This window comes from Amphibalanus amphitrite, unplaced genomic scaffold (assembly GCF_019059575.1).
Source record: "Amphibalanus amphitrite isolate SeventyFive unplaced genomic scaffold, NRLGWU_Aamphi_draft 000838F_arrow, whole genome shotgun sequence".
Lineage (NCBI taxonomy): Eukaryota > Metazoa > Arthropoda > Thecostraca > Balanomorpha > Balanidae > Amphibalanus > Amphibalanus amphitrite.
Window position 1 is genome coordinate 68,176 of NW_024882332.1, and position 27,974 is coordinate 96,149.

At 48.0% G+C, this 27,974-nt stretch overlaps 1 protein-coding gene across 5 annotated transcripts; it reads left to right on the top strand.

The window, feature by feature from the left end:
- On the top strand, positions 1 to 27,925 carry LOC122366908 (huntingtin-interacting protein 1-like). 5 transcript variants are annotated; one of them, XM_043339566.1, is made up of 19 exons: positions 1 to 101; positions 11,163 to 11,356; positions 13,205 to 13,240; positions 16,089 to 16,192; positions 16,776 to 17,039; positions 17,399 to 17,618; positions 18,310 to 18,450; positions 19,252 to 19,385; positions 21,224 to 21,354; positions 21,732 to 22,248; positions 22,676 to 22,868; positions 23,182 to 23,271; positions 23,601 to 23,780; positions 24,098 to 24,342; positions 24,672 to 24,824; positions 25,599 to 25,699; positions 26,052 to 26,164; positions 26,447 to 26,563; positions 26,901 to 27,925. In XM_043339566.1, the coding sequence occupies exons 4-19, from the start codon at positions 16,118 to 16,120 to the stop codon at positions 27,089 to 27,091; spliced, it is 2,865 nt and encodes a 954-aa protein (XP_043195501.1). In that variant the 5' UTR covers positions 1 to 101; positions 11,163 to 11,356; positions 13,205 to 13,240; positions 16,089 to 16,117; the 3' UTR covers positions 27,092 to 27,925. The 5 variants fall into 5 exon arrangements, with proteins under 5 accessions (XP_043195501.1, XP_043195502.1, XP_043195505.1 ...); XM_043339567.1 differs by having other exon boundaries at positions 15 to 80; positions 11,263 to 11,356; XM_043339568.1 differs by having other exon boundaries at positions 26 to 80; positions 11,260 to 11,356.
- Positions 27,926 to 27,974: the final 49 nt, after the last annotated feature.

Below are 27,974 nucleotides of genomic sequence, written 5' to 3' on the forward strand. Positions count from 1 at the left end.
CGTTACGTTCAGTCAGTTTCCGCCACGCAACTGCTCCACACCCAGCTCGTTTCCTGCTGCCGGGGCCGGTTTGATTTCTGGTTAGATTCCTGTACTGATAGGTTACGCCGACCCCCACCGGACACGATTTGGTAGCCGAGGTCTGTGACGTCAGCTGGGCGTGAAGTTTTCCCTTCACCATAGGCTTTACACACAAATTGGCCAAAGTTCATGCCAGGATATCTCAGTCTGGAAGTGCAAAAAGGATTAAATCTTGGCGTCATTAGATTCAGTGTTTCATTTTATATCTGTAAACGTCCATTATTAGGCCTCAAAGAAGGTACAAGTACTCGAAATCGAAGTTCAAGAAGATGCTGTCGTGTGCATGATCTGGTAGCATCACGTGACCTCTTTACAGCAGTTTATTGATAATTTCAAAATCTAGTTACACGATTGCTGCTTCAAACAACATAAATAATACATCTTCAACATTTATTACTTCCGTTAAGGTCACAACATTGCAAAAAGCGAAGATCACCACCGTAGTCACGTGACCAAAGGTGTAGCGGGGGGTTGGGACAAACGCTTGAAGGGTTCTAATTTTTTAAAATAAATTATATAGTTTTCGTGATGAAATTGAAAGATTGTAATTTTTCATTACATAATACGAATTTTCGTATGTGGGATATTTTATTTGTAGGCGGAATTCTCCACATAAAAAAATGATAATGACGTCACGGGGGCTTTACTCAAAACCAACTCAAAGATCGGACCCGGCCCCCGCCGAAGTTAGTTGGTAGCACTGCTGCTCCACGGCGTACATTTCCTACCAGCCCATAGGGTTTACATGTTAAATGGCCTGTTTTCGGCGAGCGATATCTCGGTCAACCTTTGAAGGAATCAATGGTTCTTAGTCTCAAATGATAGATCGATGAATTTTCTTTCGACAATTCCTCTACCATTTTTCACGAAACCCAGCCGATCTTCTACGGCGTACAGGGTAAAGATTTCTCTGCACGCCAGCACCCGCGATCCGCCTCTCCGATCGTCGGGTCGCGGTCCTCGGTAGCGCAGTCGGTAGCGTATCGGGCTACAGATCCGAGGGTCGTGAGTTCGAATCCTGGGAGCGCCGCGAGATTTTGGCTAGAATTAAATGATGTAGATTCATGAATGTTTGCATAATCAGTTATTAATAGCTAATTGAATGTATCTGCCCACTAATCGGCCCTTAACACCTGTTATTTAAGAAATTAAAGAAATGATTGTCACGTGCGCGTCACGACTGCAAAAACATAAGCGCTACCATATTCTAGATTGAACTAACTTTTTGCTAGTCCCGACCACATATAGTAGGTTTTCTAGTAGTTATACTAGAAATTCCTACCAAAGTTCGTCCTACCCTTCACTCAATATACCCTGGATCGACGTGCATAAAGTTGCATTATATTCACATTCAGATTCGCGTGCACATTCGCGGACCCCTCAGATTTGGCTCAAAATTGCACAGCTTATAGATTTTGAGCTCCTGATTGCGAAAATCATGTTTTTATTTCACGCCGTCAAGTGGTTCTCAAAATATTTACATTTGTATTACTGCTAACATATTCTGGACCGTAACCCTTATTGGAAAAATCGGACCCCTCCAAATTTTTCAAAAACTCCTGAGTTGATGTAAACATAAGCGCTGATCCCAAAAAACTAATTTGTACTTAACGCCGTCCCATAGTTTTCTCAGGATGAGCATCTAAAGTTCAAGGTCGTTCAAGGTCATGTACCTTTTCTCACCTTTTGGCGCTATTTGACACGTGACAGCTTTATATTTATGATGGACATTCGCACTACCTCCTACAAAAACGATATACTGAAATCCAAGGGGCGTTGCTGTACCAAAATGTAAAAAAGGCGTCAAAACCTCTTTCATACAGCTAACAGTTAAATACAAGGGATATTCGAATTTGCCACACATAAAGCAAAGTTGTCGGACATGGTCGGACCCCTCCGATATCGTTCAAAATCTCAGGAATGATGCTCCTTGACCTCCTGAACATGAAAATGGTACTGCCTTTGAACGCCGTCAAGAACTTTTCCAGATATACGCATCCATGCACAATGCACATTCAAATTACATAGGTGTTGCATATGGACGTTCGGCGGACCCCTCCGATTTCGTTCAAAATCTCAGGAATGATGCTCCTTGACCTCCTGAACATGAAAATGGCACTCCCTTTGAACGCCGTCAAGAACTTTTCCAGATATACGCATCCATGCAAATTCAAATTGCATAGGTGTTGCATATGCACGTTCGGCGGACCCCTCCGATTCCGTTCAAAATCTCAGGAATGATGCTCCTTGACCTCCTGAACATGAAAATGGCACTCTCTTTGAACGCCGTCAAGAACTTTTCCAGATATACGCATCCATGCACATTCAAATTGCATAGGTGTTGCATATGCACGTTCGGCGGACCCCTCCGATTTCGTTCAAAATCTCAGGAATGATGCTCCTTGACCTCCTGAACATGAAAATGGTACTCCCTTTGAACGCCGTCAAGAACTTTTCCAGATATACGCATCCATGCACATTTAAATTGCATAGGTGATGCATATGCACGTTCGGCGGACCCCTCCGATTTCGTTCAAAATCTCAGGAATGATGCTCCTTGATCTCCTGAACATGAAAATGGTACTCCCTTTGAACGCCGTCAAGAACTTTTCCAGATATGCGCATCAATGCACATTCAAATTGCATAGGTGTTGCATATGCACGTTCGGCGGACCCCTCCGATTTCGTTCAAAATCTCAGGAATGATGCTCCTTGACCTCCTGAACATGAAAATGGCACTCTCTTTGAACGCCGTCACGAACTTTTCCAGATATACGCATCCATGCACATTCAAATTGCATAGGTGTTGCATATGCAAGTTCGGCGGACCCCTCCTATTTTGTTCAAAATCTCAGGAATGATGCTCCTTGACCTCCTGAACATAAAAATAGTACTCCCTTTGAACGCCGTCAAGAACTTTTCCAGATATACGCATCCATGCACATTCAAATTGCATAGGTGTTGCATATGCACGTTCGGCGGACCCCTCCGATTTCGTTCAAAATCTCAGGAATGATGCTCCTTAACCTCCTGAACATGAAAATGGCACTCCCTTTGAACGCCGTCAAGAACTTTTCCAGATATACGCATCCATGCACATTCAAATTACATAGGTGTTGCATACCTATGGACGTTCGGCGGACCCCTCCGATTTCGTTCAAAATCTCAGGAATGATGCTCCTTGACCTCCTGAACATGAAAATGGTACTCCCTTTGAACGCCGTCAAGAAGTTTTCCAGATATACGTATCCATGCACATTCAAATTGCATAGGTGATGCATATGCACGTTCGGCGGACCCCTCCGATTTCGTTCAAAATCTCAGGAATGATGCTCCTTGATCTCCTGAACATAAAAATGGTACTCCCTTTGAACGCCGTCAAGAACTTTTCCAGATATGCGCATCAATGCACATTCAAATTGCATAGGTGTTGCATATGCACGTTCGGCGGACCCCTCCGATTTCGTTCAAAATCTCAGGAATGATGCTCCTTGACCTCCTGAACATGAAAATGGTACTCCCTTTGAACGCCGTCAAGAACTTTTCCAGATATACGCATTCATGCACATTCAAATTGCAATTTGAATGTGCTTGGATGCATATACTTAGAAAAGTTTTTGACGGCGTTCAAAGGGAGTACTATTTTCATGTTCAGGAGGTCAAGGAGCATCATTCCTGAGATTTTGAACGAAATCGGAGGGGTCCGCCGAACGTGCATATGCATCACCTATGCAATTTGAATGTGCATGGATGCGTATATCTGGAAAAGTTCTTGACGGCGTTCAAAGGGAGTGCCATTTTTATGTTCAGGAGGTCAAGGAGCATAATTCCTGAGATTTTGAACGAAATCGGAGGGGTCCGCCGAACGTCTATGGGGCATTCCACGTCAAGTGGGACAAAAAATGATCATTTTGAACCTCACCCCCTCCGATTTTTGCGAAACTTTGTGAAACTACTCATCTATATGTGAAAAGAAAGGAGACATATTTTTGTCAAGATATGACGTCACGTTTCCGAGATACACGTCATCAAACATTGACTTAGGCAAGGCACCTTATCATCTTTAAAGCGTCATAACCATTGAAGTTTTAGACATATCACCACGAGACAAAGTGTGAAATAGAGGGAATAGGTCAGGCTTTAATTTGAGGATAACAATATTGACGTAATTAACTGATTAGTGAACTTAATTAAAATTCAAAAAATAAATTTTAGTTTTCTGAAAAATGGGTACCCTTCGATTTTGCTGATTTTTACATATTTTATTCTCCTATACATTCGCTACATCATATAAAAAATCCAGAATGGGCCGACGTCTACGTAACTGTCTTTTGGACTTCGTAATGTCTGGCACTCGCGTGTTTCGTTTTAGCAACCAAGTAGAGGCGCTACCTGGAGATGCTTCTTTCTACCTACCCCAAACCAAAGCAAACCTAACCTGACCTGACGTGACCTGACCTAATCTAACACGCGTAAATATGTACAGCCCTCACGGCAGTTGCCAACTGGTCAAATGCTACCTAGATCCGAACATTAGCCCTCACAACTTTGCCGGCTGGCCAGATGCCACAAAAACAAATGTGTGTTAAACACTTCAGGGCTCAGGCTGATCCGCTGCGAGCCAGCGACCTTTAGATTTCGAGGTGGGTACATTCGGCACACTTACTACTAAGCCACGAAAATAGCTGGTCATCGTAAGCCAGTTTTTTAATGATGAAATTGGGCATTCTCCGGGCAGCGCCTCCCTTTGGTTGCAAAAAGAAAATACGCCAGACTCTCCCAGCGCTAGGGGAGAAAAGCCCGGTTTAGACAAAATAAGGTATTAAAAAACGGAATTTGAATTGTAGGTGGGGCGGTGGGGAACTTTATCGTGTGCCAATTTCATGGCCCTAGATCAATACATTCAAGATCAAATGAGGTTAAACGTGATCAAATTTGCTATAGTGACTATTTTGCGTTTATACGCCCATAGCTCTAAGAGATACTGGCCCATTTTCCTATTTCTTCCTTTATACGACATTTGTAGTGTTATGAGAATCTCTAGTTAATCTTACCATAAATTTGGCAGTTAGTGGCATAGGTGTAGCAACGTATCTCTTTGGTGAAGGATACCTTTCACCAAAGTTTCAGATTGGTGAAGGATCCTTCACCAATCTTGGACAATGCAAGGGAGGGTCTTCACCTACCTATGCTTAGAACTACTGGATTCGACGGTTGATCAAATGTCTGTTTTATAACCCGCGCCCGGCTGGGGGTCCTGGATTTCCACGCCCTGCTGGGGGGGTGTTTGAACACCCCCCCCCCTTCTAACTCGGCTCCTGGGCCACGTAGCGATACGCGGAAGGCGGCATTCGAAAGAGCGCCAAAAATAATGACGAAATCACTTCGGTCACTTTTTTGGTCAGGTCAAAGGTCAGGTCACCAGAGGTCATTGAAGGCAAAATTTCGCCGATTTCCAGGTCGAATGTCGACAATTTCCAAGAAGCCAACGCATAGCTCGGGAACCAATAGAGCTACAGCGCCACGGAAAAGCGCATTCGATAGCCCTATTAACGCCCTTTCTGAGTAATTCTCTCAGATTTGACCTAACGTCAACGGTTTTGCCTGCAGGGGGCAAAAACTGCCAAAATAGACGATTTTTCGGGAACAGTTTTTCTGCAATAACTTTTGACTCAAGCCTTGCACGAGCTTTCTTTTATCGACATCGTGTTCCTCTTGTCAAGACGCATCGAATGAACTATAATTTGACATTGAAAGTTGAACTTAAAAATTTGACCTCTGGTCAAGGTCGTGATTTGACCGGACATTGTCATGTTGCATATTAGTGGATCTGTATCGTCGAGCTGAACATATATAAGACGTTTTCATCGCTCTAGCATGCCTCTTTCAAAAGTAAGTCGCAAAAAACTGTTAGATACCATTCGTGACCTGAGATGACCTTAGGGGCATAAACAGGGGTCACGGGTGCCGTTTTCATGTTGAGTGTGTCAAAGTTACTTGTAATTTGGTGTTTGAGAGTGTTTAGAATGACTTTCGTCCGAAAAAGACGGTTTTGAATTTTCTCCCATTGACTTATAATACCTAGAGAGGTCGCAAAATTGACCCGACCTTAGGTCACCGATATGAAAATTCCGAATTTTGTACATACTGTTGCACTTATCAATTGCTGAAAGCTTCAAAGCGATCCGTCACTTGGTGTAGCTATGGCATACATTGAAACATTTTATGATGTGTTTATGAGGTGAGGTCACTTGTAGCGACCTGGTGACCTGACCTTGAAGGACCCTGGTCTGAAATTTTCACAAAATGTATAAAATTGATAGATGATAAGGTGCCGCCGTTTTTCAGATATCCGCGAAAAACCGCAGGGGGGGGGGGGGTGTTCAAAAACCTCCCCCCCCCCTCCCAGCAGGCGCGGGTTATTAAAGGGACCCTCCCACCTTAGCATTAGATTTGAGTTGAGATAGCCAAAATGGGGTCCCTGGCTCACAATTACCGGTTTCGGCACTCACAACATCGAGAAATGCCTTAAATCGGAAATATTGAATTTCAAAATTGCAGCATTTTGATTCAGAGGGGCTAATGCTTAGGAATACCCCTCTGAATGTGTGACGTCAGCGCAAATATCTAACGATTTTTAAATGTTTGACTAAAACGTTTTGTAGCACGCGGTGGTATATGCTATTTGCGCGCAACATCTGCCGCAAACGCCGCACTTCTAAAATAAAGTCGCTAGAAACAGCGGAGATCCCAAAAAAGTAAACAAAAGTAAAAGTCTAATAGCTTGAAAACCGGTGAATATTTTTCGGTGAAATTTGGTAGATATTCGTTTTCGCTCTTTCTGAACCGAGCGACATCACTTTCATGCCAATTCATAAACTTTTTTGAAGGTGGGAGGGTCCCTTTAACACACTTTGACCATTTGCCCCAGTAGTCAAAATTCCTTAGCCGAGGCCCTGATTTACATCTTGCTGTCATGGCAAGATGCACAATTCAATTTTAGGCAGGCATTGAAAATTTGACGTTAATGGGATGATAAGGGCGTAAGATATCTGCGAAAAACAAGGGGTTGGCGAAATTCGCCCCCCCCCCCCCCGCTTGCACTGTGCGTGTTGGTTGACACGGTCCTGTCCCTTTTCATAAGGTTCAGGTGGCATCCTTCACCAATATTTTTGGCGCTCCTACACCCATGGTTAGTGGCTTGCTAAGAGTAAGATGTCGCCGGCAGAGGCGGGGATCGGCCGACGAGGGAAACGTCATAGTCACATATTGTGTTTGCACCCTAATGGCTAATAGTTAATTTTACCAGTTGATTTTCGTATTTATTTAAACATTAGGTTGCCTGTACATTTTTAAGCCTTCACACAAAATTTGACACGAATCGATCATAATCAGCGGTAAGAAGCGATGTGCAAAGATGGAACCGTCCTGCGCCGGCACAGTCTACCATACAGGCGGCAACGGCCGGTGCCGGCCGCCAAGCCGCTCCGACAGGATGTTTGACTTTACACCGCTATTACTAGAAAAGTTGTGGACCGATTTACCTATTTCTTGCGCGGGAGGATTTGCAATTCGATTTTGGACTGATACTGAAAGTTTGACGCTAATATAATAATTATGGCGTGAGTTATTGGCGATAAACAGGTGGAGTTAGCGAAATCGGCCCCTTCCAACGCCCGTGCTACGTTGCACTACTTGTTGCTATATCATCCAAAGTTATCGTTGGCCCACTCTAATTTTCTCAGCACATGTGCCTTACGTGTAGTGGAAGACAATATCTAAATTTGAGCAAAATCGAAGGGTACCCATTTTTCACAAATTACATTTTAAGAAATTAATTCAAAATAAAATAAATTCAAAATCACCAAAGAATGTAAAAATTGTCAAATTTTACTAGCATAACTCCTTATGTACCCGTTTCAGTTTGTTTGAAATTAATAGCTTCAAAAATGTTGAAGCTATAGATCTTTCAAGATTGCAATACACGTCCAATTCTGCTCAAAAAGCAGAAGTTTAGCGACTTGTATCTCTGTAGCCCGAGGGCATATGACAAAATCCTTTCACCCTCAGAGGTTTTACCCAATAGCGAATAAGTATACCAACTTTGAATAAAATCGCAGAGGTGACCGATTTTGGCTGTCCCGGTTGACATGGAATGCCCCATATATGCAACACCTATGCAATTTGAATGTGCATGGATGCGTATATCTGGAAAAGTTCTTGACGGCGTTCAAAGGGAGTACCATTTTTATGTTCAGGAGGTCAAGGAGCATCATTCCTGAGATTTTGAGCGAAATCGGAGAGGTCCGCCGAACGTGCATATGCAACACCTATGCAATTTGAATGTGCATTGATGCGCATATCTGGAAAAGTTCTTGACGGCGTTCAAAGGGAGTACCATTTTCATGTTCACGAGATCAAGGAGCATCATTCCTGAAATTTTGAACGAAATCGGAGGGGTCCGCCGAACGTCCATATGCATCACCTATGCAATTTGAATGTGCATGGATGCGTAAATCACGAAAAGTTCTTGACGGCGTTCAAAGGGAGTACTATTTTCATGTTCAGGAGATCAAGGAGCATCATTCCTGAGATTTTGAACGAAATCGGAGGGGTCCGCCGAACGTCCATATGCATCAACTATGCAATTTGAATGTGCATGGATGCGTATATCACGAAAAGTTCTTGACGGCGTTCAAAGGGAGTACTATTTTCATGTTCAGGAGGCCAAGGAGCATCATTCCTGAGATTTTGAACGAAATCGGAGGGGTCCGCCGAACGTGCATATGCAACACCTATGCAATTTGAATGTCCATTGATGCGTATATCTGGAAAAGTTCTTGACGGCGTTCAAAGAGAGTGCCATTTTCATGTTCAGGAGGTCAAGGAGCATCATTCCTGAGATTTTGAACGAAATCGTAGGGGTCCGCCGAACGTCCATATGCAACACCTATGTAATTTGAATGTGCATGGATGCGTATATCTGGAAAAGTTCTTGACGGCGTTCAAAGGGAGTACCATTTTCATGTTCAGGAGGCCAAGGAGCATCATTCCTGAGATTTTGAACGAAATCGGAGGGGTCCGCCGAACGTGCATATGCATCACCTATGCAATTTGAATGTGCATGGATGCGTATATCTGGAAAAGTTCTTGACGGCGTTCAAAGGGAGTACCATTTTCATGTTCAGGAGGTCAAGGAGCATCATTCCTGAGATTTTGAACGAAATCGGAGGGGTCCGCCGAACGTGCATATGCATCACCTATGCAATTTGAATGTGCATGGATGCGTATATCTGGAAAAGTTCTTGACGGCGTTCAAAGGGAGTACCATTTTCATGTTCAGGAGGTCAAGGAGCATCATTCCTGAGATTTTGAACGAAATCGGAGGGGTCCGCCGAACGTGCATATGGAACACCTATGCAATTGAATGTGCCTGGATGCGTATATCTGGAAAAGTTCTTGACGGCGTTCAAAGGGAGTATTATTTTCATGTTCAGGAGGTCAAGGAGCATCATTCCTGAGATTTTGAACGAAATCGGAGGGGTCCGCCGAACTTGCATATGCAACACCTATGCAATTTGAATGTGCATGGATGCGTATATCTGGAAAAATTCGTGACGGCGTTCAAAGAGAGTGCCATTTTCATGTTCAGGAGGTCAAGGAGCATCATTCCTGAGATTTTGAACGGAATCGGAGGGGTCCGCCGAACGTGCATATGCAACACCTATGCAATTTGAATTTGCATGGATGCGTATATCTGGGAAAGTTCTTGACGGCGTTCAAAGGGAGTGCCATTTTCATGTTCAGGAGGTCAAGGAGCATCATTCCTGAGATTTTGAACGAAATGGGAGGGGTCCGCCGAACGTCCATATGCAACACCTATGTAATTTGAATGTGCATGGATGCGTAGATCTGGAAAAGTTCTTGACGGCGTTCAAAGGGAGTAATATTTTCATGTTCAGGAGGTCAAGGAGCATCATTCCTGAGATTTTGAACGAAATCGGAGGGGTCCGCCGAACGTGCATATGCAACACCTATGCAATTTGAATGTGCATGGATGCGTATATCTGGAAAAGTTCTTGACGGCGTTCAAAGGGAGTGCCATTTTCATGTTCAGGAGGTCAAGGAGCATCATTCCTGAGATTTTGAACGGAATCGGAGGGGTCCGCCGAACGTGCATATGCAACACCTATGTAATTTGAATGTGCATGGATGCGTATATCTGGAAAAGTTCTTGACGGCGTTGAAAGGGAGTGCTATTTTCATGTTCAGGAGGTCAAGGAGCATCATTCCTGAGATTTTGAACGAAATCGGAGGGGTCCGCCGAACGTCCATATGCAACACCTATGTAATTTGAATGTGCATGGATGCGTATATCTGGAAAAGTTCTTGACGGCGTTCAAAGGCAGTATCATGTTCATGTTCAGGAGGTCAAGGAGCATCATTCCTGAGATTTTGAACGATATCGGAGGGGTCCGACCATGTCCGACAAATTTGCTTTATGTGTGGCAAACTCGAATATCCCTTGTATTTAACTATTAGCTGTATAAAAGAGGTTTTGACGCTTGTTTTACATTTTGGTACAGCAACGCCCCTTGGATTTCAGTATATCGTTTTTGTAGGAGGTAGTGCGAATGTCCATCATAAATATAAAGCTGTCACGTGTCAAATAGCGCCAAAAGGTGAGAAAAGGTACATGACCTTGAACGACCTTGAACTTTAGATGCTCATCCTGAGAAAACTATGGGACGGCGTTAAGTACAAATTAGTTTTTTGGGATCAGCGCTTATGTTTACATCAACTCAGGAGTTTTTGAAAAATTTGGAGGGGTCCGATTTTTCCAATAAGGGTTACGGTCCAGAATATGTTAGCAGTAATACAAATGTGAATATTTTGAGAACCACTTGACGGCGTGAAATAAAAACATGATTTTCGCAATCAGGAGCTCAAAATCTATAAGCTGTGCAATTTTGAGCCAAATCTGAGGGGTCCGCGAATGTGCACGCGAATCTGAATGTGAATATAATGCAACTTTATGCACGTCCTGGATCGGACCTACCTGTTTCTTATAGGTATCTTGGGTTACGCCATGTCTGACCGATTTTACCGGCTACGCCCCCGCGTTCCCTAACCATTCTGCGCACCATGGCCTTGGGACTGTGACCTCTTACTTCTCAGCAGCGGTGGGGTGCGGGGAAGTTGCTCGAACAGGAAAAGGACGCTGAAGCTGGGGACAAACGACTGAAGTTAAACTGCTGCTGGATATAAGTGCATTGAATCAGTCGGGCGCACTATGGTATCGGCAGTCCATTTATAGAAACGTTTCTATTTTTGGAAGAAAGTTCCAAAAATGGAAACGCTAAAAACCAACTGTTCCAATAATGGAAACGCTCCGTTTCTATTTTCGGAAACGCAAGGAGCACATAAACCTGTTCGGTAGTTTCCGCAATAAACCATAGATTTCCGCATCAAACAAAGGCCACCAATCAAAAGACAGCATTTCGCTTCATAATTCCAACGTTGAACAGAAAAATCGGCTGTTGAACAGGCTTGCACGGTCCACTTCCTTTTGTAAACAATAGAATTTTTCATGATAGGTGAACTTTTATGTGTCATTAATGAAATATACCTCATTTTTTTGTGGAAAAATTTGATTTTCACAAGAATGGCAATGTTTTAATTGACAGACTTGCTGTCTGGTATTCATTAATATTTTACATTGCTGTAAAGCAAGCCCTGAATGGCGTGTTGGTGACCACGTGCGGAGATCGTCTCTCCGGCTTTGGAAGGCGGTAAGTTGGAAAATATTTCGTACAGATGCTTCTAAGTGGGCAAACTGAACTTCTTAGCACCCATTTAACTTACGAATGTGTGAAAGTTGGTAGAATGTATGTAAATAATTGCATTAAAGGTCTGATATGTTACTGCTTGTCGGAAGCGATCCAAGCTGTCGTCCAGTTTTAAACGATTCAATTATATGAAAAAGCGATGACAAGGTGTTATAAACAATTTCTATGGATAGGGAAATGCTCAAACTGTACTAATTGCCCATTTTGCACCGTATTAGTTCAGTAGGCCTTCAGTTAGTGCCTGTGTAAGGCCCATTGAATAATGCTTTATGAAGCACAGTTTCCATTTTTGGAACAAATGACAAATTTTAACTCAAGCTGTACATACAGCTCACAGATGCAGTAGGTTATAAGTATTTCAACTCTTATTTGCATTTAATGTTTTTAGAAGCACTTTCTGCCTTTCTCATTTCTAATAATCCACGAGAAGGTTGGAAAAGGTGCACCCTCCGACAGCATGAAATGCGAACCGAAGCTTCTGAACCGACCTGATTAGGCCGAAGTTTAACTCCAACCTTACTTATAAAGCCTTGCTTTTCTTGGGAAGCCAGAGTCTGTTAACCACAATTCAGGGCACATCGCGACGCTTACTGCAGTCACGCATGCATGCTTGCAACAGTTAAAATATGTTATAATGTGGGTTTCGTAAGCAGTAGCAGCTTAGTAGGCAAGAGGGTTGGACAGTTCTGGGGTTTATGTAGGTGCCCAGAAATTGGGGACTTTCCCCAGAAGACACATTTCCGTCAGCATTATTGTACCAACATCGGCTTTCGGGCACTATGCCCAAGCAATTGGAGGACCATTCATACGAAGTTTAGATGCAAAGGGAAATCACCCATATCAGAACATGTACCGGCATCAATAGCTCGGCAATTACTAAGAGGGCGTGGGGTAGACAGGCCCACATATCAATAATATGGTGCTTATGCCTTTTCCTGTGTTGGCTCATAGTTTCCATTTTTGGAACCTTCCGTTTCCAAAAATGGAACGTTGACAAGGGTTTGCGTCAGGGCATCAGATTCGCCATTTGCGCACGATAATATTGTTGGATTATACTGTTTTGGGAGAAAACATATCGACGAAAAGACAAGCCAGCTGAAAAGATTACTATTAACTTAAGAAATACAGAAATATGCCTGCTTAAAAATTGGCGTTTCTAATTTTGGAACTGGCGTTTCCATAAATGGAACAAAGTGCCTTCCAAATTTGGAAACGTTTCCTTTAATAGATACGTATCCATAAATGGACTGCCGATACCATAGTGCGCCCGACTGGAATTTGTTACCTGCTTGGTTGTTTGTTAATTAGAGGTAGGTATTTCAAATTGTGTTGGTCAATTACTGGCAGGCCAGCCCACGCCCAATCCTGGGCCCAATCTTACCAAATTCCGTGAATGCGCATTCACAGCATTTGGTAACATTCAAAACTATTCCACATTCACTTATTCTTTCGCTTAGGCAACATTCATAATCATTCGCGCTATCAAAATAATTGGACAACATTAGCTGGATGTAATGAAAAAGGATATCTTTGGTATCAGTGCCGTGAACTGCAGCCAGTGCTACCAAATCCTATTCACGGCATTGGTAAGATTGGGCCCTGATCAATGTTGATGCTCATTCATCACATTTTCAGAAGCTTGTAATGAGTGTGACAGTAAATTCATTCTTACAATTTCAATTCGTATTCATGTGGTTTTGAGCCTCAATGACCATTTCAACGGTGCATTACATGAAGAAATTTATATTGGCAGGGAATGGTGCTTAAGTTGCAAGGTGCATGTAAAGGAGTTCTAGCATCATTACCTACCATGGGTGTAGAACTTGTGAAATAATCATAGTTAATCATCACAAACACTTACCTTGTGGCAAAATTGATGAAAATGATAATATTTAAGCTAACATTGTATCATTGCTTTAGCTCAATGGGATGGGCTGTGGTATTAACTGGGTAATTTGCCAGCTGGCGCCGTATGATGGTGCTAGCAGAGCTGGTTATATATCAATGCTAGATATACAAGACTAAATATCTATGTAATGATTTGTTTATTAGTGCATTTTTACATGTTTATGTCCATCTACTACCATGCTTAAATCCAAATGTCAATGGCTATCGTACGTTGCCAGATGGCCAGCCAGATGATGCAATCCAGATATTACTAAGGCCCAATGGTAGTTTGTTTTAAAATTACTGCACCACAATTGTATTGAAACAAGTTTTCAAGAATAGAAATAAATATTACTTCCACCATAATGCAAGTAACATTATAGGCTCAAACAAACCTTGTAAAATCTTGCAAGTTTTCATGAATTCTGCTCTCTTAAAAACCTCTCATTCTATACAGCCCTAAAAGATACATGGGTTTCCACTTTCCAAGCAGTGCCACTGATGAAACCTCCATTGAAGTCCAGAAGCTTACCTAGTTCCTGATGCTTGATCATGCCAACTGTTCATACATATCTCTTCTTAGTTGGATGGCTTAGACCTCAGTCACATGCTGGGCTGGATGAATATCAATCCTATTTAGTTTTTGGGACCTCCTTCCAGGATAAAAAAGCTGTTCTGTGCTGGTCAAGCACTGCTAGAGATTTTTAGAGCTGCTAGCTTCTTATCCCGGCAGTTGCTGGGGTATTTCGCCACCCACCGTTTGCTGGGGGGGGGGGGGGCGTTAAACGCCCCCAGCCGATAACTCGAGAACCAATAGGCGCAGCGAAACGCACGAGGTGGCAAACGAAAGAGCGCGACGAGACGCTTCAGATGAGTACTTTAAAGTTGAATTTTGAGGTCACAGGTCGGGTCAAGGTCAGGTCAAACACCTGAAATCGGGCTTTCAGTAGCATGGACTTCAGGACTTCGCAATGGGAGCCTCTCGTCATAAACTCTGTCAAAACTGTGCACAATCCATCATATAAGGCCTACAAGAGTGTCAGCTCCATGTAGGGGTCAGTCAAGCATAGGTCAGGGTCAAGGTCAGGTCAACCGGGTAGGCACATATCCCCGAAAATCAAACTGATATTCGCAGCCCGTGACACATGTTTTATGGGTAATTTGGGGCGTAGAACACGATGGTGACATTCATTTTATCATATGTGTACGTGTTTGGCTCAAAAAGTTCAATTTAAGAAATGCATGTATCATGGTCGTGAAGTAGTCACGAGAAATTGCCAAGATTCAGTTCAAGATTTTGGAAAATGCAGAACGATAATCAATAATCGAAGATAGCCATTTGATTGTTCATGGTATTGGCAGTCTAATGGCGTTTACTGCTGTCTGTATGTCTGTTCTGTGATTTTATATGATTTTTTGAACATATGCCGTTTTTGGTCGAAAACTCAGAAATCATGACGTCACTAAAACCTCGATATCTCAATTTTTTTTTTTTTCGGACCGATTTTTTTGAAACTTTGTCACAATAAACTTCAATCAATTCCCTACAGGTACCCAAAATTTGGCGCGCCTGCGGCGCGCCGTTTTTATGCTATGGCCCGGCGAAAAAAGTGGGGGCGTTTAACGCCCCCCCCCCCCCCAGCAACTCGCGGGTTATGTCACAGTTTATGAATTTGGATGCATTACCTGCATATTAACATTCATGAGCAGCCCACAGTTGGCAGATATGGGAATTGCTGCTCATGATGTGACTGATGCTAAGTGGATCATGCAGCTGGCACCTGGCTACCTGTTGGTTGGAACTTGTTTCAAATATTCCCTTAGAAATGCCCCAGTTGTGTAATAACTGTTACATAGTTAATAAGTCACTGAAGCTTAAGCTGTCTCCAAAATTTATACATCTCAATGAAGTTTTTATGTCTATATTTCTCCAAAAGCACTCCAAAAGGTGTTGTCTCTTAAGTGACACTTGAAGGAACTGGTAGGGATGCTACAAATTCTTCCTCTGACATGTCAAATGGCTTGGGTTATAGCTAGTTGCTGCTAGTGCCTAGTGGTCATTCTTATTTGGGCACCTATGTATAATGTGTCATTGAAATAAAAAAGCCAGTTTTTTTGTTAGCTATTTGAAACTTGATACACTGCTCTTCATCTCAGTATTTATACTGTTTTGCTTATGATTTTGCTCGCCTCGCTACTTCCAGGAAGTAGCAGCAAATGCCTATCGTCACCTGACGCAGTGGGCATTTGATACCACTGTTTCCATTTCAGGCCCTGTGTAAGGACTGGCAAAAGTCGCCATGCAGCGCGCCCTGATGAACCGGAGGGCGACCTCCTCCCTCGACGCACAGCGCATCGAGTTTGAGAAGGCTCAGGTGCGTATTGTATGGATTGAAAAGGCTAAGCTGTTTATGGTATGCACAGTGACTTAAAACTCCATTTATTACGCATGCGGCCGACCATCGCGATTTGTTTCGTCAGAGCAGGACCAAGGTGTCGTAACTGAGTGGCATACTATGAGATAGCTGCAATGAATGATAGTAGGTAGCTCGTTTTATGACTGTTGATAAGATAGTCAAAGGCATAACAAAGTGTGCGTTGAGATGATGTGTGATAGGCTGGCATTGTCAGCTCCGGGTGTTACGACTCTTTGCTGCTCGATCTCAGCATCTCAATCAGAGCCAGTGTGGCTGCTGTGTTTTCTCGGTCCCGTATAATTGCAGAGGAGACATTTATCATACGATACGTCATCTGTTGAGCAATCGCCTTTGCTATGCGGTTCAAATGGTTGTCTCGGTGGTCGGCTTTGCTCGCTGCTATTTTACCGTACCAGTGCCCTTTCTCCGCCCCGAGTTTCATTTCCCGGCCCACGTTTCTTTCCCCCTCACTCCATACCGTTCTGTCGGTCAACCACTGCATGCTTACATACTTACATATGTATTGTCTCCCGTTCTACAGATGCAGCACTTCTCCAAGGCGACCAGCTCGCAGGAGCTGCCCGTTAAAACCAAACACGTGCGTGGTCTGATTATCGGCACGCACCACGAGCGGTCGGCGCACACGTTCTGGTCGCTGGCCGAGCGGATACCACTGCAGGACCACCCGATCACGTGCTGGAAATTCTGCCACGTGCTGCACAAACTGCTGCGAGAGGGCTACCGCAGCACGGTCCGGGACACCTTCAACCGGCGAGAGATGCTGCGCGAACTGGCCGGATTCTGGGTGAGAGCGAGAGGGATTACTGGAGGGAATAATGCTCGTTTACCTGTTAATTGTTCATGATCCTCCTTTGTCATGCAGAAGTCGTTCAAAAAGGTAACAACTGACTGGCCTGGCCGCTCGGATTGTTTGACTAACGTGTCATACAAGTGTTTATTCATTGCCTAACCATGCATTTCCGATCTTGTTTTTTTAATCGTATGCTGAACGAGGAGATGTAATGGCAATTTTGTCATTGATTTGATATTGCGTTATCTTTCTCCATATAATGCACCCATTCCTGCTCATTGTCATCGGTACTACTGACTTGTTAAATGCCGACCGATGCTCCCGTCGTGACACCCAGCCCGCTCCGTTCTCAGGGCCACCTTCCGGACGCCTACGGAAAGCTAATCGAAAGCTACATCCAGGTGCTGCTGGCAAAGCTGCGCTTTCACGGAAAGTACGCCGGCTTTCCGGGCACGCTATCACTGAGCGACGACGACCTGGAGAAAATGGGCGAGAACGATCCCAACAGCTACTTTGAGATGGCCGTGGATATTCTGGATTACCTGGAGGCCATCGTCAATATGCAAACTGCTGGTTAGTGCAGCTGAGGGGATGAGAGCTGAATGGCTCGGAAACGGGGAACAGTGGCTTTCGATTTGTGCCGATACTCGTAACGTCAATGAACGCAGAATGTACTGAGCTTTAGTTCTCTCGAAATTCTCATTTTACTTATTCTTAAGGTCGGTTTCCTCAATACCATACCCATGTTTCGTTATTTTCTAGTATCACAATAGACGACAAACTCACCAGTCACCACCCTACTGTCTGGATTATTATAGTCTATCGCGACGGTACTGTATATCCGTCCGGTGCGGCATGCCTTCCCTTCCGGTCGGGGTCACAGCCCGCCGACCGCCGTGTCACCGTCACCGTTACCCTCAGCCGTGACGGCCGCTGTGCCGCGCCGGCCGTGCATGGGCGCACGTCCGTGACTGCCAGCCGTCTGTGGTATACGCGTCTGCGGTGAACCGGTATACGGACGTCTGGATATGTCCGTTATGACTCCGTGGATGGCTCTGATATGATATCCCACTTCTGAAAGTGTTTGACCTCATGGACTGTCTCTCTCTAACGCACCCTTAGCAGTTTCCCTGTGACTGCCTGTCGTCGTTCTGACCCACCTTCGTGCTTCCCAACAGCATTCTGAGCGCTGGTTGTGTGAATCACGACTCCCTGTCCCTGTCGCCGCTCTAGACTTACCCGCCTGGCCTATTCTTTCCGGCAGTGTTTGGCTCTCTGGACATGTCCCGTTCGTCGTCGATGACCAAGGAGGGCCAGTGTCGGCTGGCGCCGCTCATACCCTGCATTCAGGACTCGATCGCTCTCTACAACCACGCCATGAAGATCATGTTCCGACTACACTCACGTGAGATTCCGACGACGGACCGATGGGTGATGAGCATGACACTTAACCGGGACAATGACCACTAGACGGTGACCTTGACGTCCTGTGACACAAGCAGTGACGGCTGTAAATGACCGTGACGTGAAGCTGTGACGCTGGCGTATGTTGCCTTCGACTGTCATTCCTCTGTGCGACCTTGTCATATTTACGTCTGACTGTCCTGCGTCATCTCTGTCTTCCTCGTTACGTTTGAACTGACCAGGCTGCTCTACTAAATGTCTCCGTCTCCCTTATATGGACTATGGCGGTCCTACGTGGTTGCGTCAACTGCCAATATCGCAATCTCAGCTAATTTGCGTCAGATCGATACACTGCGATAGGTTGTTGACTTTCGTCGTAATCTATGTTCGATCGTGACTTATCGAACAAATGACTATCACGTGAGGTTTTGATAACGGGGTGATAGCGAGGCGATAAGTGGCTGAGGTGCGTCCGACTGACACACTGCGCGGTATTGTTGACGTTCGTCACGACCTGATGTGTTTCGTTTTGACAAACTATAACTACAGATAAGGTATTGATCAAGATTGTATTGATAACCGACCAGGGTGTTTCGCTACTCGTAGCCAGATTGGGGGAGTAGGGTGTTCCCAAGATCGTCAGCCGTTGTGTATGGGAAGAAGTGTGAGTGGGTGAGTCAGGTAACCGCTGACGCATCCCAAACGTTCTGTTTGCTCCTTTTGTGAGACTGATGCGCCTCAATCCATCCTACTAAATGATTCGTCGGACGTTCTGACGGAGTTCTGTTCTCGCTGCCGTCAGTTCTTCCCCCGGATCTACTATCGGGGCACAGACAGCGCTTCAACAAGCTGTTCACGGCACTCAAACAGTTCTACGCCAAGTCGGCCAACTTGCAGTACTTCAAGACGCTCATCCAGGTGCCCCAGCTGCCCGATGTGAGTGGAGTGTGCTACACAACCTCTGCAGCTGTATGGGTGCCTAGTGAAAGCCTAGGCTAGGTAGTGGTTCCTAAAGGGCTTGATGTGTTTTGGCAGAATCGATCGGCACGAAACTCCATTGTTAATTGTTTCATTTACTTCAGCAATATCCTAAGCGCTGACGTCAACGATCGGTGTTAAGCGTTTACCGACGCCCTTTGCCATTGAATGGTTATATATTCTGCGGTATGCGTATTTCGTCCTGTGTTATCCTTCTCCAATACAGGCATCGAATCTAACTCCATCGGTCTCTAAGTTTTGGGTTCCATGACAACTGAACCAGTGACAACTGAACCAGTGACAACTGAACCAGGGTCAACTGAACCAGTGACAACTGAATCAGTGACAACTGAACCAGTGACAACTGAACCAGGGACAACTGAACCAGTGACAGCTGAACCAGTGGACCACTGAACCAGTGGACAACTGAACCAGTGGACAACTGAACCAGTAGACAACTGAACCAGTGTCAACTGAACCAGTGACAACTGAACCAGTGACAACTGAACCAGTGACAACTGAACCAGTGACAACTGAACCAGTATGACAACTGAACCAGTATGACAACTGAACCAGTATGACAACTGAACCAGTGACAACTGAACCAGTGACAACTGAACCTGTGACAACTGAACCAGTGACAACTGAACCACTAACCAGTAGCCCAGCAAGCAATTTTACTCCGGGCCCAAGCAGGCTGAAGTGCGGCTTGCCCGAGATTTTTAGTCGGGCTAAAGTCGGCTAGCGCTTGGACCTAGCGCTTGGACGCCTAAAGTCGGCTAGCGCTTGGGCTAAAGACTAAAGTCGGCATATGACACAAAAACGCCGTCTAAAGCCCATGCTCTGCCGGAGGTATGACCTCTGGGCCTCTCGGCGAGCTCAGGACAGCCGTTGTTTAGCCCTAGTTGTGCGACGTTTGGCGTAAGCCCGATGTAAGCCCGAGCAGTGAATCCATTTATATACCGGAGATTCCTCTGGGCCCAGGCGGGCTGAACTCTGCCAAGCCCACGTTGCGTGCCCTGTCTGTCCCGAGTTAGGCCATCAAAGTGAACATTATTTATACGTTGCTAACTATTCGGGCGTCCCAGGTGGGCGTAACGGTTACCACACCAGTTCGCGACCACCAGGCTCTGTCAGCCCTGTCAGCCGTCGTACGGCTCTCGGCTCAACTAATGTCGGACGGTGCTCCCGGCTCAACTAACTAATGCTCTCGGACGGACACTAATAGATCAGACACAGATCAATTGGCAGACCGGCAGATTGGCACAGACCGTCCATCCAGCCACGCGCTACCTTATACCTATACAGCGCAGTACGACAGTAATTGTCCGCTGGTTCAGTTGTCCGCTGGTTTAGTTGTCCGCTGGTTCAGTTGTCCACTGGTTCAGTCGTCCACTGGTTCAGTTGCCACACTGGTTCAGTTGTCACTGGTTCAGTTGTCACTGGTTCAGTTGTCACTGGTTCAATTGTCTACTGGTTCAGTTGTCACTGGTTCAGTTGTCCACTGGTGCAGTTGTCCACTGGTTCAGTTGTCACTGGTTCAGTTGTCCCTGGTTCAGTTGTCACTGGTTCAGTTGTCGCTGGTTCAGTTGTCGCTGGTTCAGTTGTCACTGGTTCAGTTGTCGCTGGTTCAGTTGTCACTGGCTCAGTTGTCACTGGTTCAGTTGTCCCTGGTTCAGTTTTATTGGTTCAGTTGTCACTGGTTCAGTTGTCTGCCTACCAAGTTTTGTCCGTACAGATAGTGTGTATTCCGTCCGTTGGGCGGCGCCACTGACGGCCACCCTCACTCTCTGCAGAGTCCACCGAACTTTTTCCGGTCGTGCCAGCGCAGCGACCAGGTGGAGGCGGCCGTCATCCTACCTGAGGAGGAGGAGGAGGAGGTCGACCTGCTGGTCGACATGTCAGACACCGCCAGCACTGTCGACAGGTGCGGGGAGCGACGGGGCGACGGGGCATCAGCGGGGTGACTATAAGCGTTTTGATGTTGTAAAGGACATGCCCTTGGACGGTTATAGGGATCAGGAGCACGGAAAGGACGAATGGGGAAAATGGAGGTCAGGGTCTGGGATTTGGCTGGAAAATTTTGCCGGCATGTAGTAGATTACGTTGATTTGCACAGAATTGCCGGCCTGGCAAGGTTTCCTTGCGTTTAGCTGAGTGCAGCAGGGTAAGGCTGGATCAAGGCTGTATACTTCTAGCTGGGCAATGTTATGGCCTATCACCCTGTATATTTTCAGCCAGCTATGCGTTTCCATATGTCGGTGCCTCTGTCCGGTGTGTGCTGACGTCGATTCCCTTCTCCAGCCGCCTGGTGACCCCGCTGGACGTGGTGGACGAGCCGCCGCCGCCGCCGCCCCCGCCGCGGCCGGACGTCGAGGAGCAGCTGCGACACCAGCTGCTGGCGCGGCAGCAGGAGGCAGCTGCCCTGCGCAGCCGCGCCGAGCAGCTGGAGATGCAGCTGGCCGAGCGCGAGAGTCTGCTGCTGGCCGAACAGGAGAGTCGCGCCGAGCTGGCGGCGCGACTGGCCGCCGGCGAGCGCACGGCCGCCGCCGCCGCCGCGCAGGCCGGCCGGGCCGCCGAGGAGAAGTTCCAGAAAATGAAGGGCGTCTACCAGCAGCTCCGCGAGGAGCATATTCGGCTGATCCGGAAAAAGGCGGAGGTGGACCAGCAGGTACTGGCGCAACAGGAGGCGCGCCAGAGGGCCGAGTCGGCGCACAGCGCGCTGCAGGAGCAGCTGAGCAGCGTCTCGGAGCAGCGCTCCGTGGCAGAGGAGCAGCTGCAGCGGTCCGAGGCGCGCTCCGCCGAGCTGGCCAACCTGCAGGTCAGCAGACTGTGGGAGAGGGGGGAGGGGATGGACAGGACGGTGGGGGAATCATTGAGGCGGGGCAGCAACAGTAAGGGATGGGCTGGGTTAGGGGACTGAAAGGGTTAGGTCAGGGGAAACGCGGCGCCGGGCCGGTCAAAGCAGAAGGGATTCGTGGCAGGGAGGGGAAGTGAGATATGGAAACCGTGTAATCTGGTTCTTAGCTTTATTTGCGCAGTTTATATTTTTAGTTTTACTTCTTGCATTGCTTTTGCGCTTCTGCGCTTCTTACCAGTTGCCATGACCAGACGTGACCATGCCTTATGGCGCGACTCCACCCGTGCCTTGTCTAGAGATATGTCTTGACTCCAGAGAGACGAGCGACACCCTCGTTGTTTTGTGCCCTGACCGTCCCCCCCCCCCCTCCTCGGCCTCTCCCCCACAGTCCGAGCTGCAGTCGTCACGCAGTCGATGTGCAGAGCTGGAAGCCGAGCTGCAGGTACAGACCACTCAGGCGCGCCTGTCTCAGGTGGACAGCGACGAGCAGCAGGCGCGCTGTCGTCAGCTGCAGACAGAGCTGGAGGCTGAGAGACAGCGGCACCGGCAGCTCAACGACCAGCGGGCGGCCGCGGAGCTCGGTAAAGGGGTGGGGCATTGGTGGGATGGGTGAATTAGTGGGACGGGGGGGGGGGGCGGTAACCCGCCTAGTTACCAATTAAAAAAGCAACGGCATGTATTCTACAGTTTTTTCCTGGGTTGGCGTATTCGTAGTCAAATTGCTAAACAAAAAATCGGTTATGCTATATGTCCACTCATTGACGAGTTTTCGATAATGCAACGACCTTGGGCTGTCAGTTGACTACTCTGATTGTATAGAGAGTTGGAGACCTAATGGTTACCTCACCTGACCGTGTGGTGACCCCGTCTGACCTTTCCCGTGACCTCCGCCAGGTGACGCCGTCTCCACGGCCGAGCAGATGGTCCAGGGAGCCCTGGACGAGTGCGACAACCCCATGTTCTCCGCCGTCACCTGCACGCCAGGTGAGAAATGGGGTCGGGCTCTGGGAGCGCCGGCGTGAGCGTGCTGGTGTTTTGCATAGATATCTGGAATTTAGCCCGCATGTAATGATGGAACATCTGGGATTATTGGTCCAGAGCATATCAGTTTGCCGCTCGATGATCTTGACGTAGTCTTTCTTAGAAAACCAGCTCAACCTTTATTCTGTCGGTATGTTTTCTCATGTTTGAAGTAAATTTGACAATCAGCTCCTGGCGTACCCGAACAGACTCTCACTCGCCTGAATCCAGCCTCGCGCGGACCCTCGCTGATCCTCACTGACTCTGACTAACCCTCACTGCCTCTCCCGCAGAGTACCTGCTGAGTCTGGTGCCGGCGCTGGAGGCGTGCCTGCCCCCGCTGGCCGCCTCCCCCGAGACACTGACACCGGAGCAGCGCGGCAAGATGCTGATGTTTGCCCACCTGACGGCCCAGTTCCTGCTGCACGGCCGGGCCACGTCCAGTACCAGTCCCAACATTCAGCTGGGAGAAGGTAAGGACCAACCAGTCCCAACATACAGCTGGGAGAAGGTACGGGCTGCTGCACAGTGGGGAAAATGGAACTAGCAGTCAATTCTGAAGAACTTTGCATTGCATATGAAGTCCGATTAATTTATTCAGCATTCTTTCTTATCTCATGTAGGTGCGGACCGTTGTGGAAGCCATGTTTCAACAACTATCTAGTTGGCCAGGGGGATATCTGAACAACGCCGCTCTGACTGCTGTTACTCTTCAATCTGTTAGCGCTGATGTCTCTACCTAGTAATGACGACCTACCTCTGACCGCTACCCTCCCCCTTCCCTCCCCAGAGATGTGGTCGGCGTGCGGCGGTGTAGCCTCGGCCACCCTCCAGCTGCTCTCCGCCTGCCGGTCGGCGGCCGACCGCGGCCCGCAGGCGGGCGCCGTGCGCTCCGAGCTGGCCCGGCTGGCCGAGCTCACCCGGCGGGTGACGGACTCGCTGCAGGCGGTCAGTGCCGAGCAGATCGCCTCCATGGTGGAACAGGAGATGTCGGCAATGGACAGCGCCATCGAGGCCGCCGCCGCGCGGATACAGGTACGGGACGGGTGGGGCGGGAGGGGACAGTTAGGGTGCTGTTTTCTTCAGGAGTGTGAGGGATATGGAGAGAAGGAAGGGGTACCTATGACACGTTGGAGGGAGGTAGAAATACCAGAGTGAGGCGTTTAGTTCAAGGAAGGGAGGTTGGAATGAGAAAACACTCGAGGGAGATGGTGTTAGGTCAGAGAAAGACTCTGAACCCATTCCAGTCATGTTGCTGCACGTTGCAGGGCTGCAACGTGCAAGGTGGCTCCACCTCACTTGCCGCGGATCCGTGACGAATCTGACAGCTCCTTGACCGTCCCCTACGTCCTGCGCCTGCACAGGAGATTCTGACGGCGTCTCGGTTGGCCGACTCGGGTCTGAAGCTGGAGGTCAGCGAGAAGATCCTCGACTCGTGCACGGGTCTGATGCGCGCCGTCAAACTGCTGGTACAGCGCAGTCGTGACCTGCAGGCTGAGATCATCGCACAGGGCAAGGTTAGTGTCTGGGGGAGCCATGGAAGGGACAGAGTGAGGGCCGGGAGCGTCGCTGGGGACAGGTTAAGAGGTTGGAGACCGGACTAGAGCATCACCAGTGGCAGAGTCTAATGGCTTGGGGAATGCATTTGATGGCTGATGGCAAGGAAGGGACATTAGGGTTTAGGAGTATCACTCGTAGCGAGAAGAGGACGCACAATTTGTGATACACCTTGCTGAGTTGGCGAAGAACGTCAGTTGTCGCTTCTATGAAACGCTGACCCCTTCCGCAGAACCGGCCAGGCTTACCGTGCTGTTCTCTGCCCGTGCCAACGTCAAGCCAGGCCTCCGTGCGTCTCCCCGTGACTGCACGATGTTATAATTGTTGACTTTCTCAGTGAGCACAGTTCGGTGCTCTCGCAATGTCCTCGCTCCCGTCTCGTCTCTGTCTATCTCTCCCCGCTCACCATTCCCCGTCTATATCTATCTCTCCCCGCTCACCATTCCCCGTCTCTGTCTATCTCTCTCCGCTCACCATTCCCCGTCTCTGTCTATGTCTCCCCGCTCACCATCCGTCTCTGTCTATCTCTCTCCGCTCACCATTCCCCGTCTCTGTCTATGTCTCCCCGCTCACCATTCCCCGTCTCTGTCTATCTCTCCCCGCTCACCATTCCCCGTCTATATCTATCTTTCCCTGCTGACCGCTCCCCGTCTCTGTCTATGCCTCCCCGCTCACCATTCCCCGTCTCTGTCTATCTCTCACCGCTGACCATTCCCGTCTCTGCCGTCCATCAGGGCACGGCGTCGCCGACCGAGTTCTACAAGCGCAACCACCGCTGGACCGAGGGCCTCATCTCGGCCGCCAAGGCAGTCGGACTGGGCGCCAAGTCGCTGCTGTACGTATCTCGGGGAGTACCAGACACGGGTGATCAGCGTATGCTGGATATTGTTTGTGGTTTGTAGATAAGTTTGAGGGTCTCTCCACCTTGAACGTGGATTTTGGTATGACTGACGGGATGTTCCTAGTTCGACATTTAATTAGATAGTCGCTGTCTGTGACTGTCTTAGAATCGTCATAAAATGCAGCACTAAAGAGCATTTTGCGTGTTATATGAACCCCACCCCAGTGTGTTCAGCCTGTGCCCGCCACCCAGCAGTCAGCCAGCCTCGCAGTACCCGTGCCCTTGCCCCGCTAGCATCCTCTGCCCCTGTACTAGCTGTCCACCAACCACCCCATACGGCCCTTAGGGACGCCGCTGACCGGCTGGTGAGTGGTAACGGCAAGTTCGAGGAGCTGATCGTGGTGACGCACGAGATCGCTGCCTCCAGCGCTCAGCTCGTCATCGCGTCAAAGGTCAAAGGTGAGTAACGCCAGCTGGTTACAGCGTCCAAGGTCAAAGGTGAGACTCCAGCGGCCAGCTGTTAAAAGGCGAGAAACTCCATTTACTGATGGTGATAGCGTCTTAGGTCAGAGGTAAGTAACTCAAGGGCCCAGCCCCACATCTTGCTTATTCTCTCCCATCAGATTCACTCCTTGTACGTTTTCTTGTGCCACGGTTTGTGACCCTTATTACTGCCGGTGTGCCCCTACCCACGATTTGACTCCCTGTACCCGCGCTCTGACCCCGTATCCCGCCCCGCAGCTGACCGGCACAGCCAGAACCTGGCCAACCTGGGCCAGGCGTCTCGCGGAGTCTCTGAGGCCACTGGCTCTGTGGTGGCCACCGCCAAATCCTGCATGGAGCTGGTCGAGGACAAAGGTACGACTAAATGCTGCTGCATCGGTCCGGGCCTGGGACTGTGTGATGATCATCGCGGTTGGGTTGACTCCTTGCATACAGTCGTTTTAAGATAAGCTGATAATGAAATGATGACCCGGCTCCCCTCTTTGCGTTGCTGGTAATTATAAAGTGATGCAGAGCCCCTAGTTGCCGGCCGCCTTCGTCACAGGGGAAATGACACCCTATAAGGATCAATCACTGCAGTAGTATTTAGCGTTGGTGATCTAACATAACACGTCTATGCTTTCTTGCAATCCAGTGGACTGCTTATCTGTACCGCCCGTGACCTAACCTTTTACCACTTTTTTCCCCGCAGCGGCGCTGGACTTCAGTAACCTGTCGCTACACCAGGCCAAACGTCAGGAGATGGAGGCCCAGGTGCGGGTCCTGGAGCTGGAGGCTCAGCTGCAGCGGGCCCGGGTGCACGTGTCGGCTCTGCGCAAACAGCACTACCAGCTGGCTGGCGAGCTGGAGGGATGGGAGGAGGTGGATTCGCCGCCCCTCTAGGATCGCCCGCCGGCCGCTGACTGGTCTCAGGGGACGGGCGCACGGAGCGACAGCAACGAAACCTGCAGGGCGGCGAGCTTGGTGGGCGTGTGATCGAGTGTGTGTGTGTGAGAGAGGCGAGCGGCAGCGGAGGCGGACGCGACACACGGGACTCGGCGGGGAGACACTGGGCGGGTAGACCTCAGTCTAAGCAACAAGAGCGGAAACCAACGAAGTCAGCCAGATTCTGGGTTCTGCTGTAAGTGATGAAACGCTTCGGATGTCGTCTGTCCCGAGACGATATAATACGAGCCGCGGCTGACTACAATATACGATGTCACACTGCTCCGGATAATACGATATGACGTCACGACACGGTATGACGTCACCCACTGCCGCCGCTCTTGTTATTCTGTAGCGCATCGCTCTCTCGCCCGCCGCCGCCGCATGAAGCTAACTATGCTGTTACGAATTGTATTTTTCTGCGTGCGTTTTCGCATATTTTGCTGCACCGGTACGTGGCAGCGCTGACACTTTGATATATACTTGCCTTTGATAGTCTATTCTTGACCGCACGCCAATCATGAGCGAGCCGCCGCGCCGCTCTGATGCTTGGTATTGATGTACGTTAGCTGTAGTTTTGTTGATAGCTGTGACGCGACTCGGCGTAGAGGGGCCGGCTGCGCGCGGCTGCGTTCGTCAGGATCTTCCAGAAACGGTCCTGCAGTTACTGTCTACTTATGCGCACCGGTCGACAACGTGGCATTGTATTTTATGCAGGAGGCTTATCTGTATACGTTCAGCAGTGATAGTGTTATGTCAGTGCATGTGGAAAATAAAGCGTATCTGAGAGGATTTTCGACTGCTTATGACCAAGTTCTATGTCTTCGTGAAGAGTTGGGCG

What these genes read in the sequence shown, in the direction of transcription:
- LOC122366908 (XM_043339566.1), top strand. Translation starts at nt 16,118, where the DNA reads ATGCAGCGCGCCCTGATGAACCGGAGGGCGACCTCCTCCCTCGACGCA. An exon ending in AGGTGCCCCAGCTGCCCGAT is followed by an intron (nt 19,386 to 21,223) that starts GTGAGTGGAGTG and finishes CACTCTCTGCAG; the next exon opens with AGTCCACCGAACTTTTTCCG. An exon ending in GGAGCTGGTCGAGGACAAAG is followed by an intron (nt 26,564 to 26,900) that starts GTACGACTAAAT and finishes TTTTCCCCGCAG; the next exon opens with CGGCGCTGGACTTCAGTAAC.